Source organism: Oncorhynchus kisutch, linkage group LG2, assembly GCF_002021735.2.
Source record: "Oncorhynchus kisutch isolate 150728-3 linkage group LG2, Okis_V2, whole genome shotgun sequence".
Taxonomy (NCBI): domain Eukaryota; kingdom Metazoa; phylum Chordata; class Actinopteri; order Salmoniformes; family Salmonidae; genus Oncorhynchus; species Oncorhynchus kisutch.
Window position 1 is genome coordinate 46,711,095 of NC_034175.2, and position 15,176 is coordinate 46,726,270.

General features: G+C 41.7%; 1 protein-coding gene across 1 annotated transcript; it reads left to right on the forward strand.

Annotated features, from left to right (window-relative positions):
- Positions 1 to 12,510: 12,510 nt before the first annotated feature.
- LOC109867318 (ADP-ribosylation factor-like protein 4C) lies at positions 12,511 to 14,595 on the forward strand. The gene is made up of 2 exons (XM_020456422.2): positions 12,511 to 12,927; positions 13,021 to 14,595. Exon 2 carries the CDS (start codon positions 13,235 to 13,237, stop codon positions 13,811 to 13,813), a length of 579 nt encoding a protein of 192 aa, XP_020312011.1. The 5' UTR covers positions 12,511 to 12,927; positions 13,021 to 13,234; the 3' UTR covers positions 13,814 to 14,595.
- Positions 14,596 to 15,176: the final 581 nt, after the last annotated feature.

Here is a 15,176-nt window from a genome sequence, read left to right on the forward strand (position 1 = left end):
GTTGCTTGAGGTGGCAGGTAATTGAGTGTAAGGACTAACAGTGGGATGAAGGGATACACAGAGATGAAACAGAGAAATTAAGGTGAGAAGAGCTAAAGCAATACATTTGATGATAGCTTCCCTCTGTCATTATTATCTCTTTCCTATTCAGACGTTATCCATCGAACAACAATTATATTGTTGCTGTAAATGGAAATGCAATCAGAGGACATGAAAACCAATCTTATTTTCTCTCCCCTGCTACTAGAGGCAGGGGGACTAGAGAGACCACCTATTGAAGGAAACACAGTTATTGTGCTCCTAGTAAACAGTGATGCCATGGCAACCCCCAGAATGCACTAGCAAATCTCCTTAGCCTTTGTGTTGAAGAGTCTGTGTGTTTGTGAGTGCTTGGTGAGAGAGATGGGGAAAGGAATAGAGAGAAGAGAAGAGAGAGAGAAGGGAGTGCAATATTTACTCTTAAATTGTATTTGTTTTTGTTAATTTTGTTTTGTGTCTTCTAACTTGTTTATTGTTTATTTCACTTGCTTTGGCAATGTAAACACGTGTTTCCCATTCCAATAAAGCCCTTTGAATTGAATTGAGAGAGAGAAGAGAGAGAGAGAGAGAGAGAGAGAGAGAGAGAGAGAGAGAGAGAGAGAGAGAGAGAGAGAGAGAGAGAGAGCAGGGGGTTCATAGAGCTGGATAGATGAAAATAGATAGGGAAGTATGGGGTGCAAAATGCTGTCCCTAGCGACAGAATCTGAGAATGCAAATGAGAACTATAGGCTGTATTACTAGTGACTGTGACTGATGTATTCAATTACTAGCATTTGTGATACAAAGTGCACAAACGGCTTTAATGAACAACAACAATGTAGCAGTAAACTAAAATATCAAAACATTGGGTGATGGGGTTTGTTAGAGCATGAATGTTCATTATTAGTTGGCATCACAGACACCATTAACTGACGCTATTAACTCTGCATCCAACATTTTTTGCCCCTCCATTTATTTATACGCAACGTGGTATGTAAATGAAATCAGCAAACTGTGGCTGCGAGATGGCTTAGCACATTCACATTAATAAAGCAGTAGTATATGCCTATTAGAATGCCATCTCTGCAGACAGTTGTGTGGAAGGGTAAAATAAATCAGCGGTAAATTTGTCGCATCCTGAGGCAGAGTCTATTATTATGTCCCCCAGTTTGAGTGACGGCTACAGCTAGACATGCATGAGGCGACAATCAAAATCTTGGGAGCACTCACATTCAAATCGTGTTATCCTGAAGTCTGCTGACCTGTGTGCTCACATTATCCACATTTTCTCACATTGCGACCTGTCTAGACCCCTCCCCTTTCCTGGGATTTCCAGATGTGTCGTGGCCCTGGAGCTATAGATCGCTATTGAAAAAATGTCACAATACGGTGCAGAGCGTTCGATTTGGCATGTTAACTATTTCGTTTTTATATCCTCACCTTTTGCATCGCATAGTCAGAACAACACATATACGATTGTTCCACATTTAGTTCTATCAGTTATACAGCAAGTAACTGCCTGCTTTTCACGATCAATAAACATCAATTGATCATGCAAATTCAGATACATGAGGGTAAACTATTCATTTGGCATGTAGCTAGCTAGCTAAACAAACAACATGTGCCATTTAGCTTGTTTCATCAGAGATCAGGCTTTTGGAAAGAGCTTGACGCCATCAAGTCCTCATCCTGGTAAAGTTGTCTGTTGGACTACTGTCATCACCACTATAGATGGCAAGCAAGATGGCATGCAAATCAAGCAATATTTGGACATAGCCATCTAATTTATCCCCTGAAAGTTAGCTTGTTAGCTAGCCATATTGACGTGATCTGTTATTAGCTAGCTAGCCAATTTGACGTGGTCCATCAATCAATGTTGCCTATCATGTCTGTCAGCATCAATTGTGTTTAAACACTCAAAAACAATGTTGAAAAGAGGATGTTAGGTAACTTCGCTGGGTAAGCCTACATTGTTTGGAGAAAAAAGTACATTCGGTTTACATACCACTATGTTTAGCCAACTGTACAAAGTTTCTGCTGAGCTTGCAAAGCAAACATGATCATGCTAACAGTAGGCTACATCGGCAAATGTGCCCTTCTGCTGCTTTGCAGCCAGTCCACAAGGATGGGAAGTTAACCTAAACCACTCATATTTGTCAGGTATAGTTCACTTTTATTTTATATCACTCAAATATCCAACTAATGGTGGCCAATATTGAGAGATATCGTGAGCCTACCCTCACCAATCAGAATTTACATGATCAATTGATGTTTACTTATCATGAAAGCATGCAGTTACTTTGCACGGAATAGTCAAACATTTGTAGTTCTGATTATCCTCTTGAAGAGGCGATGATATTACAACCAAATAGTTCAAATGAATTTAACAATCCCTTGAAAACGGCACGCAGTTGTCAATGGTTTTTAGCATAGCTGGGAGTCTCCTTACCCCCCAGCAGGCCAATCGAACGCTTTGCACCGTATTGAGACATTTTATTGATAATGACCTATACAATATTCGACTGCCCATGGCTTTAAGAAGTGTCCCCTTCTACCCCTTCTACTCTGTGGTTGCAGCCGAGCAAAGGAGCACAAGTTGCATTGTAGCAGCTCCCTCACTACACACGTTACGAAAATGGCTAGCATGCCAGAAAAACTATTGGGACCTAAGATGCGGATCAGGAGAGAGCAAAAACCCTTTTGCACATCTTTCATCCACTCACATTATGTGACCTATGACATCTTGGTCAGAGCCTGCGACGATAAAATTCACCAGTGATCCTAGGAGTTGCTTGTGGATCCCAAATTGTTTCAAAATCGCAGTTTAAAATGGTGTAATATGTGGCCAGCATATGTTGATTTGGTTGGCATACATTTGGAAAGGCTGATGGCTTCGAATACCAGGGTCATTTTCTTTGCTGAAACTTGAATTTCTTATCTCTGCATTGAGATGATATTACTCTGCTTGAAGTGTGAAAGTGCAGGGCAGAAAGTTACAAATGGCATCCTACTCCTGTATCCAAACCATGATCTTAATGGATATTACGACCTTCCCAGAATGCTCTCTGGTAGGCCAGCCCATGTCAAACAGAAGCCAGCTCCGTTCCCATGCAGCCCCTCTCTGACAAGACCCTGGTGAATCAGCTGATTTTCTGCCGCCGTGCCGCCCGTAAAACATTTACCATGTCAACGTGGGGAAATAGGCCACAGCCTGAATCCATGCCATCATCCCAGAGTCTCTTTGGCACAGCTTCCCTTTCAGCTACTACTGTATTTTTCTATGCAATGCGATGGGAGGTTGATGAACTAGGGCAAGCTTTGACATCAACAGCAGTAACCTAGTGGCTATCCTCCCAAGCATGAAGCCTAACTCACAATATCAGTAATCTCTTTCTCTGTAGAAAGATGAGAACTGTATCTGTCACAGTTGGGACTCAACTACCTTTTTCCGGTTTTCCCATCCTCCAGCCTATTGGCTTTGCAGATGGCACTCATCTGCAAAGAGCGAGGTAGTATCATTTATTAAAAGCCACTTTATGGGCTGTTTGGCTTTGTGTATAGGCTACAGGCTCTCCATGTCATGTCTGCTCTACTTTCTCAGATCATGTAATGCCATAACATCAACCCTCCACAACGTATACACTACCGCCATACATTGGGTAGCTTTTTTGCCCATCTTAACCTCCTCTGCCTTGTCTCTGTTGAACGTACAATGTGCGAGTACACAAACTACGAGCCCAATGTGTGAGTACACACCTGCGCGCACTCTATATCCTCCACCTTTACATCAAAGCGTTTCAATGCTTTTGTTGATACATGAAGCATGAAAGTGGGATTTCATTCAATCTTCCTATCCTCCATACATCCACTCTCCCTCTCTCCCAACCCCCAGAAAGCACTCTCGTGCTCCACCTGAGAATAGAAGTCAGGATGCTCTCTTCAGTGATGCAAGCTGGGGATGTCTGCTACCATTATCCCCCATTACAGCTTATGGCGAGGTGTATCTACCATGACATAACCCAGGCTTTTATCTGCAACTGTCAGCCTCAGAATAATGTCAACATGGACCTCTTTTAAGGTCAGCATGGGTGGGTGGTCCTGTGTGCCTGTGATAAGGTAGCAGCCTAAGCATGTCCAGAAGACTATGGATATCCATTCAGACGCAGAATTGTTGTTCCTCTTGTTCAATGTGTAAGAATGTATGATGTGTTGTTTAATGGGTGGGGTAAATATGGGTGGTAGTTGTCTATGAATGAGGATGCTTGTGAAAACGAATCTGGAGGGCTACACGTTAAACGTCTATAGTTTCAGAAGTCATTTCAGTGTATTATAGATACGATCTCACTTGTATTAATTTCAACCTCAGCAATAGTAGTGAATGGTGAAAAATATGGACATTAAAAGGTGCATAGGCTAACATGGCAGCTTGAGAACGTCTTCAAAGAGCATTGGTTGAAAGAAGTCTCAGGTATGCCTTATTGAATATCAGTAGACATTTCTAGAGATAACTGGTGCACTGTACAGGGGGTTGTGTGTGTGTGTGTGTTGTGTATCTGACAAGATAACTGCGTAAACTGGCTATAGATTACCAGGACCTAAAACCTGCCACCCTATTATCAGTACTGAACATGATGTCTTTTTGTCCTCGAAAATCTAGCCATTAATATTCTCATGAACTTTTCCTCCTACATCTATTCATAAATTATAGCTTGTTGTAAACCTGGTGTGCTGGTGTTGTTACTGGTTCTAGATGGTGGAAAACCTGATGTGTTGGTATTGGATCTAGATTGTGGATAACCTAGTGTGTTGGTACTGGTACTGGTTCTAGATGGTGGAAAACCTGGTGTGTTGGTATTGGATCTAGATTGTGGATAACCTAGTGTGTTGGTACTGGTACTGGTTCTAGATGGTGGAAAACCTGATGTGTTGGTATTGGATCTAGATTGTGGATAACCTAGTGTGTTGGTACTGGTACTGGTTCTAGATGGTGGAAAACCTGGTGTGTTGGTATTGGATCTAGATTGTGGATAACCTAGTGTGTTGGTACTGGTACTGGTTCTAGATGGTTGAAAACCTGATGTGTTGGTATTGGATCTAGATTGTGGATAACCTAGTGTGTTGGTACTGGTACTGGTTCTAGATGGTGGAAAACCTGGTGTGTTGGTATTGGATCTAGATTGTGGATAACCTAGTGTGTTGGTACTGGTACTGGTTCTAGATGGTGGAAAACCTGATGTGTTGGTATTGGATCTAGATTGTGGATAACCTAGTGTGTTGGTACTGGTACTGGTTCTAGATGGTGGAAAACCTGGTGTGTTGGTATTGGATCTAGATTGTGGATAACCTAGTGTGTTGGTACTGGTACTGGTTCTAGATGGTGGAAAACCTGGTGTGTTGGTATTGGATCTAGATTGTGGATAACCTAGTGTGTTGGTACTGGTACTGGTTCTAGATGGTGGAAAACCTGGTGTGTTGGTATTGGATCTAGATTGTGGATAACCTAGTGTGTTGGTACTGGTACTGGTTCTAGATGGTGGAAAACCTGGTGTGTTGGTATTGGATCTAGATTGTGGATAACCTAGTGTGTTGGTACTGGTACTGGTTCTAGATGGTGGAAAACCTGGTGTGTTGGTATTGGATCTAGATTGTGGATAACCTAGTGTGTTGGTACTGGTACTGGTTCTAGATGGTGGAAAACCTGGTGTGTTGGTATTGGATCTAGATTGTGGATAACCTAGTGTGTTGGTACTGGTACTGGTTCTAGATTGTGGATAACCTAGTGTGTTGGTACTGGTACTGGTTCTAGATTGTGGATAACCTGGTGTGTTGGTACTGGTACTGGTTCTAGATTGTGGATAACCTAGTGTGTTGGTACTGGTACTGGTTCTAGATGGTGGATAACCTAGTGTGTTGGTACTGGTACTGGTTCTAGATGGTGGAAAACCTGGTGTGTTGGTATTGGTTCTAGATGGTGGAAAACCTAGTGTGTTGGTACTGGTACTGGTTCTAGATGGTGGATAACCTAGTGTGTTGGTACTGGTACTGGTTCTAGATGGTGGATAACCTAGTGTGTTGGTACTGGTACTGGTTCTAGATGGTGGATAACCTAGTGTGTTGGTACTGGTACTGGTTCTAGATGGTGGATAACCTAGTGTGTTGGTACTGGTACTGGTTCTAGATGGTGGATAACCTAGTGTGTTGGTACTGGTACTGGTTCTAGATGATGGATAACCTAGTGTGTTGGTACTGGTACTGGTTCTAGATGGTGGATAACGTAGTGTGTTGGTACTGGTACTGGTTCTAGATTGTGGATAACCTAGTGTGTTGGTACTGGTACTGGTTCTAGATGGTGGATAACCTAGTGTGTTGGTACTGGTACTGGTTCTAGATGGTGGATAACCTAGTGTGTTGGTACTGGTACTGGTTCTAGATGGTGGATAACCTGGTGTGTTTTATTAGTTATAGAGGAAGTACAGTAGTTACCAGAGCTTCAAAAATTTTACTTGTAGCAGTGGTGTGAAGTACTTAAGTAAAAAATACCATAAAGTACTACTCACTGTAAGTATTTTTTTGGAGTATTTGTACTTTGCTATTTATAGTTTTGACAACTTTTAGTTCACCACATTCCTTAAGTAATGTACGTTTTACTCCATACATTTTCCTGACACCCAAAAGCACTCGTTACATTTGAATGCTTCGCAGGACAGAAAAATGGTCAAATTCACATACTTATCAAGAGTCCACCCTGGTCATCCCTACTGCCTCTGATCTGGCTGACTCACTAAACACACATGCTTCATTTGTAAAGGATGTCTGAGTGTTGGAGTGTGCCCCTTGATATCCGTAAATTAAATTTAAAAAATGGAGCAGTCTGGTTCTTTAATTTGAAATGATTTATTATTTTACTTTTACTTTTGATAGTTAAGTATATTTCAGCAATTAGGCCTACATTTACTTCCAATACTTAAGTATATATAAAACCAAATACTTTTTTACTTTTACTCAAGTAGTATTTTACTGTATGACTTTCACTTTTACTTGAGTCATTTTCTATTAAGGTATCTTTACTTTTCCTCATGACAATTGGGTAGTTTTTCCAGCACTGGCCATTGGTTTGTACCATGGCACACAGTTCAATGTGACCTAGTTCCATTCTTTTAATTCATGAATGTTTAATATCTTATCTTTGCTTCACAACCATACCATGTCTAGACATGATGAGCTGCAACTTAGCATGAAATTTGCACAAGTCAATGTGGTAACGGGAGTGTAGACTAAAACGATTTAACCACACCTTGTGGTGTACTCTAAAGACTTGGGCTGACCGAAACTAACAAAAACATGTCCAAGCATAGTCCAAATATTTGGGGTAAGGCTCACTCCTACACAAAGAAAAACCCTAAAAACGAAATGCTTGTTGGAATGAACAAATCACGTAAGAAAATGTTAGTTTTTATTACTCTCATTGGAAATTGTAGGATTTACTCCAAAAGCACTCAATGATTGCAGGTTCTTGAAATGAAACTTTAATGAATCTTTAAGAGGTCTTATCAAAAGCAGGAGGAGCGGAGGTAACTAAAAGGAGATGGATTATTACTGACAGCACATCTGCTGGGTCTCCTCTAAGACTCCAGGTTGAAAAAAAACTCTTCCTCCCTCCCTCTAACTCCTGCTGCAGGATGAAACACACCTGGGAGTATGTGTGTGTGCGCTCGTTGGTACGTCCGTGCGTGCGTGTGTGCGAGAGAGAGGGGGTGGTGCAATGTTTCTGCAGTGACTGGCACACCGAGGAATAGTGATAAACAGTTGTACCTGGGGCCAGTGTGAGTGTTAACATGAGTGTGTGTTTTTGCTCCTTTGACTGATGTTACATGGCGCGGTGGTTGACTTTAGAGTGTGTATGCGTGTGTATTTTGCTGTGGCTGTGAAAATACAAAATACAGATGGTATTAAACCATCCATCTATTTCAGTTGTGAACTAGACCTGACCCTAATCTCTGATCCTGGCTAGTGTAAATAGTGCGATTTTAGTTTATTGCAATAACCTCTGGAGAAGATAGCGAGAATTTGATGCAGGGGCTTGGTGTCAGAGTCTGCCATCTAGTGGACAAATATTCAAATGTATTTGGGGTCTGTTCTTTGAGCATTAAAGTTTCAGTGAAGTGATGAAGTGCTAAAACATTACTGCCATCATAAATGTATGAAGTTATTACCACCCAACCTAATGTCACATTGCTGATCTCTACCATAAACCTGAAGCATAATGTGCTAAAACCCTTACAATTTCACCCTGATCAGGCAGTGATAATGAGTTGTGAACTAAAACATCTTCAGTCCGTCACAAAAGCCTTTAAATCTTGAAACGTAGAGAAAATACATTCCAATATACTCCCACGATAATGAACCATCTTCTAGGTAACCTGTTCCTCCCTGTGCCTCTCTGTGGGGGATTGTGTGTCCATTAGCAGGCTTGAAGCATCATGCCAGGCTTGTGCAGGCTGGAGCTCAGAGAACCATTCCATTTGTTAGGGTCAGCAGAGGGGCGGCCCAGAGAGATGAGATATTAACCAGTGCCCATTACCACAGTGAGAGTAGAGACTGCATAGGTTGAGGGAGACTAGGGCTGTCCGATTTCGTTGTTAAGAGCTCCTCGTGACTTCAGGAGGAAAGGAGTGTGTGTGTGTGTGTGTGTGTGTGTGTGTGTGTGCACCTGTGTGTGCGAGGGGGATGAGGAGAAGAAAGTGCGCGTGTATGTGTGTGTGTTTGTTTATAAATCCTCACGAGGATAGTAAAACAAGGAAAATTCTGATAAATGTGGACATTTTGCCAGTCCCCACGAGGAAGAATACTATTTTAGGCTTAGGGGTTAGGTTCAGGGTTATAATTGGGGTTAGGGTTCAAATTAAGGTTAGGGTTAGGGGTTAGAATTAAGGTTAGGAAAAATATAATTGTGGATGGGAATCAATTATTTGGTTCCCACAAGGATAGCGGTACAAAACTGTGTGTGTATGTGTGTGCACGTGCACACATGTCTGCTGGGCGAAAGGGACATGGAGGGTGAGGACTGAAGAGGTAAAAGGTAGGGAGAGAGAGAGAAAAGAGAGCGAGGACCCCTCCCCTCCAGTCATCAATCAGAGTGAGCACTCCTCTGTTGCTACTTCATTAGATTATATAAAACAAGGCCTGTGGAGGACAGAGAAATTCTGATGAAATGATAAAGTGGCTAACGAGGATCCCTTTAACATTAATATAAATCTGGGTTCATAGCAACTCTGCTAATGGCAATTAACAATCACTTCCGTATTCCCATATGTTCACAATGAAATAAATCAAACATCAATTGCTGAAATTGAATATGAGTAGGCTATTTTATGTTTTTATTAGTGTCAAGTGGAGTATTAATTTGTATAGCCTATGCCCTTTCATGCCCTCTGCTAATGTTTTGAATTTCAGACTCAACCAGGAACATATGGGATGGGGCATCAGATACAGTATGTGCATGTGTTCTGTTAAGTAAGGGGCTTATCTCTGTGTATTTGTGGAATGAAGGCTACTAGAATACAACAGGATTACAGTTGGTTTTCTGGGGTCAGAGTGAATGACGATACCAATGTTTTTCAACTGTTTTTGACAGTTTCATGTATTGTAAGCCTATCCGTTCTAAATGTGAAAAATTGAATAGAAGTTTATTGGTCAAGTACACCAGTTATCAGATGTCATAGCATGTGCAGCGAAATGCTTATGTTACTAACTCCTAACAATGCAGTAAAATGTCAAACACGTACACAAATAATCAATTGAAAAAACAGAAAGAGCAACAAGAAATCAAGAAATGTCGGAACAAATCCAATTAACAACCCAAATAGCGCTGTAATAGCAATCCACATGCAATCAACACGCATCTACGCCGGATGAATTCTAGGAATTATATGTACAGTAGTAGATATATTAGCGGGAGCTATGTCAAGAATCCTGTATATAAATAAATGTGTGGTGTGTATAAACAGTGTAACTAAAATGCAAAGTACAGTAGTAGTATAAACATTTCAATAAGCTATGTTGAAAATACAGTATACACAGTGCATTCAGAAAGTATTCTAACCCCTTGACTTTTTCCACATTCTGTTATGCTACAGACTAATTCTAAAATTGATTTTTGTTTAAGTCCCCTCAGCAATCTACACACAATACCCCATAATGACAAAGTGGAAAAAGCTTTTTAGAAATGTTTGCAAATTTATAAAAAATAAAACCTAGAAAAATACCTCATTTACATAAGTATTCAGACCATTTGCTATGAGACTCAAAATTGAGCACAGGTGCATCCAGTTTCCATTGATCATCCTTGAGATGTTTATACAACTTGATTGGAGTCCACCTATGGTAAATTAAATTGATTGTACATGATTTGGAAAGGCACACACCTGTCTATATAAGGTCTCACAGTTGACAGCGCATGTCAGAGCAAAAACCATGCCATGAGGTCAAACTAATTGTCTGTAGAGCTCAGAGACAGGGTTGTGTCGAGGCACAGATCTGGGGAATGGTACCAAAACATTTCTGCAGCATTGAAGGTCCCCAAGAACACAGTGGCCTCCATCATTCTTAAATGGAAAAAGTTTGGAATTACCAAGACTCCTGGATCTGGCCGCCAAACAAAACTTATCAACCGGGGGAGAAATGCCTTAGTCAGGGAGGTGACCAAGAACCCAATGGTCAATCTGACATGGCTCCAGAGTTCCTCTGTGGAGATGGGAGAATCTTCCAGAAGGACAACCATCTCTGCAGGACTCCACCAATCAGACCTTTAAGGTAGAGTGGCCAGACAGAAGACTCTCCTGAGTAAAATGCACATGACAACCCATATGGAGTTTTTACTCAAGTAGTATTTTACTGGGGTACTTTCACTTTTACTTGAGTAACTTTCTATTAAGGTATCTATAATTTTACTCAAGTATGACAATTGGGTACATTTTCCACCAGTGCCACGCAGTCATGAGTGAACAGGGAGTACAGGAGGGGGCTGAGCACGCGCACCTATATGGGGACGTGTGTTGAGGATCAGCGTGGCAAAGGTGTTGTTCTCTTTCTTCACCACTTGGGGTTGGCGTGTCAGGAAGTCCAGGACCCAGTTGCACAGGAAGGGGTTCCGACCCAGTATGTATGACCCAGTATGTAGTATGTACCCAAATGTATATGGGTGTGTAGGTGGGTTATTATTGTGTGGAATCAGGCCAAAAGCAGCTACCGTATCCCTACTACACCTATATAGGACATCCTCTACCTCTACAACACAGCTTTCACGCTTGCTTTTTCAACACTGTCCACAGTTCTAAATCACCATTTGGATACCTGTGGTTTGAAATAGTAAACCCAGTCCCATAACACTCAATAATCTGTGTGTTTTTTCAGGGGCAGAATTGAGAATGACAACCAAAACCTGGAACAGCATGTTTGGAGTGTTGCTGAGGGGATGGATGCTTTTCACATGAGGTAGGTGCAGTCCTGCTATAGTGCCCTGCTGGAATTTATGTCACCTCAAATTCCTGTATCATGGTTAGTAAACAAATGCTCTAGTAGCTTGGCTTAGTAAACAAGGTTTACCAACACCAAGGCAAATGCTTTACCCTTTCTGAACATAAACCTATTCTATCATATAGGTTAGGGGAGGCTTATCACATGACTGGATTTGTTTATGAACCTATTCAAACATGACATGATAGAGGTGTCATTGAAATGTCCCCAGTCCCCACAAAATAGCATGCGCTTAAGCGTGCTTCTATTTATTTACGGTCTGTTGTTTCTGGGCTTCGACAGAAGGTGGCGTCGTCCTCCGTGTATTGACTTCTATCAAAAAACCTCTTTACCCTTATGAAAATGTTGCACTATAATCTCAGGAGGGAATTCTGAAATGGTTAAACCTATACAAATGCTCTCTACTGAATATAGGTCAGTTATAGTTAATCGTTTAATTGTGCATGTATTTAGGATATTAGGCATATTACTAGAACCAGTTCAATTGTTTTTTACGTTATACTAATGTTATGCACATAAAGTGACATCGAAATAGTCATTCGTAGCCAATGCCTACAATAAGGTGCTCATTCTCAATATTAAAATACCTACTAATGTATTAACTAATAGCATTCTAATTGATCAATAGCTTGCACAGCTGCATAGGCGTATGCTTTAAACCTAGGCGTATGCTTTAAACCTAGGCGTATGCTTTAAACCTAGGCCTATGCTTTGCACTGTGTACATTTTCGTTATCATTATCTGGAATATTCTCGCTCCTTTAATCCACAGGCCTATTGGTGAATCGAATCAAATTAGAAATTCGCAAAGGGGTAGGCTATTTATTACGCATATACATTTCTAGCTATATGGATTTCGATATGCATGTCGATAAGCACGACATAACAACGTACATGTGGCCATAGCAACGTGCATGTGGCCACAATAATAATACATGTGCACTTTGTTTGGCATGGCCGGAATGGGTGGAGCGTATGTTATGGTAGGCAGGCTACTGCGCTGTTTTGCTTTCTGCTCCCTCATCAGTGTGTATGCTGCGGCCGCAGTGGTAGGAGTCGGACCGCATGTGCCGTCACGTAGCCTACCATAGAGCTCATAACATCAACCCAAATTCATAGCTGCAATAATTGTAATTTTGTTTATGGACGCAGTGTAGCCATTTCTCGCGATAATTTGGACTCATCCACGAATCGCAGGTGGATTTTTTTTCTTTCTTCTATCCCGGAACGGAGGCTCGTTTTTTGGACAGCCAACGTGCATAGAGGAGACGTGGGGACGGGAGACAAGTGCGCAGTGCTCACGGAGAAAACAGTAGAGAGAGACAGCAAGCAGTGTGTTTGTTGTAACCCACCAGGATCGTCCTTTAGCTGTCTGGTGAGTGTGGGGAGTTCGACAGTTGCGAAATGAAATGAATATTAACTGGAGTGTGGAGAAGAATTCTAATGAACCCCGCTCTGCGTCCTACAGATGAGGACACTGTTCCCCAATGTTTCTGAGGGGAAAACGAGGATGAACCATCCAAAGCGCACGTCGGGCCTGTAAACACATTGACTTTACGTTTGTTGATAGGCTATCGTTGTTGTGGATTCATCGACGAGCCTATTGAACATTGAAACGCTGTTTTAGGTCATCACATAGGTTCTGTAGAGAAGCTAGACGTTCCCTTCACCTGCTATTGAAAATGGGCAACAGTTTCTCCAACATATCTGCTTTCCAATCCCTTCACATTGTGATGCTGGGGTTGGATTCGGCTGGCAAAACGACTGTTCTTTATCGTCTGAAATTCAACGAATTCGTAAACACCGTGCCAACAATTGGATTCAACACTGAGAAAATCAAACTCAGTAATGGTACGGCAAAGGGGATCAGCTGTCACTTCTGGGACGTCGGAGGCCAGGAGAAGCTCCGACCCCTATGGAAATCCTACAGTCGGTGCACGGACGGCATCATCTATGTGGTGGACTCGGTAGACGTCGATCGGTTGGAGGAGGCTAAAACGGAACTGCATAAAGTTACCAAATTCGCGGAGAACCAGGGGACACCGCTGCTGGTGATAGCCAACAAGCAGGACCTGCCCAAATCTCTTCCAGTCGCGGACATTGAAAAACAGCTGGCTCTCCACGAGCTCACCCCATCCACCACATACCACGTCCAACCTTGCTGCGCCATAATTGGCGAGGGACTCCACGAGGGTATGGACAAACTATATGAGATGATTGTAAAGCGGAGAAAGTCTTTAAAGCAAAAGAAGAAACGATAACGACCGCCTATGGGTCGTAGCCTATGGACCGTTCATTAACCTAAACCTACGCAACATTACCGTATCTAAATGCTGTTTGGGTATGCCAATGTTGCCCTAAAATGACATTTACTTTGCGGTGATTGTTGTATTTCCTTTCATTGGGTTGTAAAAGTTGCTGACGCTGTGAATCCTATAGCTGAATGATGCTTTTGCACGCAAGAGAGTGATCCTATTGGTGCAAGATATTTACTAAGGTTAACCAAAACAAACTTGATATTACTTTTGTCATAGGAACAAAAGCATTACATGAATGCGGGCTGGCCCGTCATTTACTGCTTTACCACGGACTATAAATCTGTAGCTAAACATGTTATTTTGAAGAAGCATCCCATACAGTATAGGCCTATACTGTGATGGACTATGGACATTCTGACGGAATGCTTCTTTGGACAGCAAGTTTTACTTTGCACGTTAAGTGGATGTGGGTCACAATGAAATGGACCCTGTTCATTCATGGAGAAGAAAAAAACTGAAACCAAGATATCTGTATTATGAAAGTCACACCTCAGTCCCTGTTTGGGTTTATTAATGCAGAGGTCAACAAGGCTTTGGAGCGTTGAAGTTTACTATGCGTGGTGGACTGAGGATAACATTGTCTGCAACGTGGTCCACTACTTTGCACTTTTAATTTCCTAACAAAATAGTAGAGTACTACACTGTATAGCAAAAAACAGGCTGTGTATGTACCAAAAAGCCCAAATTGAATTATTTTTTGAATATTAAAATGTATACAAAATGCATGGTGACTGATGACTTTTATTTCCATGATGTGATAGAGGAATGTAAATGTAATCTACAGTAAGAGGATAATGTCAACAGCTGGCCAAGATGACTGTGATCAACAGGAGATGTATTTTAAACCTGGTGAACTGTTGACCTGAACACATGGACGGACTGGTTTGTCTCTATCTCCCCTGAGAGACCCTCACATTTCAAAGGTGTGTATTAGGGAGAGGAGAGGAAGACAGGAGGGGCGGTCACAGTCTATCAATGAACTAATGGGAATCTATTCAATGTTGTCACTTGATCTCTCAAAATGTCTCAATTTAACACATTCTCATGCCCATCGTGGTTTGTGAATTGGTGTTAGAATGTAGGTGTTTTGGATAGGCCTACCCGTTGGTGTTAGAATGTAGGTGTTTTGGATAGGCCTACCCATTGGTGTTGAATGAGTCTCAACATTCTATTGTATTCACAGTCCAACATCAAGCAAAGCAAGGGTTAATTTGTGTGTCATTTTTAGAGCTGCAATGCGTTGTCATATGTATTTGTGCACAGACCTTGTTAGGAGAGGTCATTCAATTCCCTGTTGTGTAGCAGT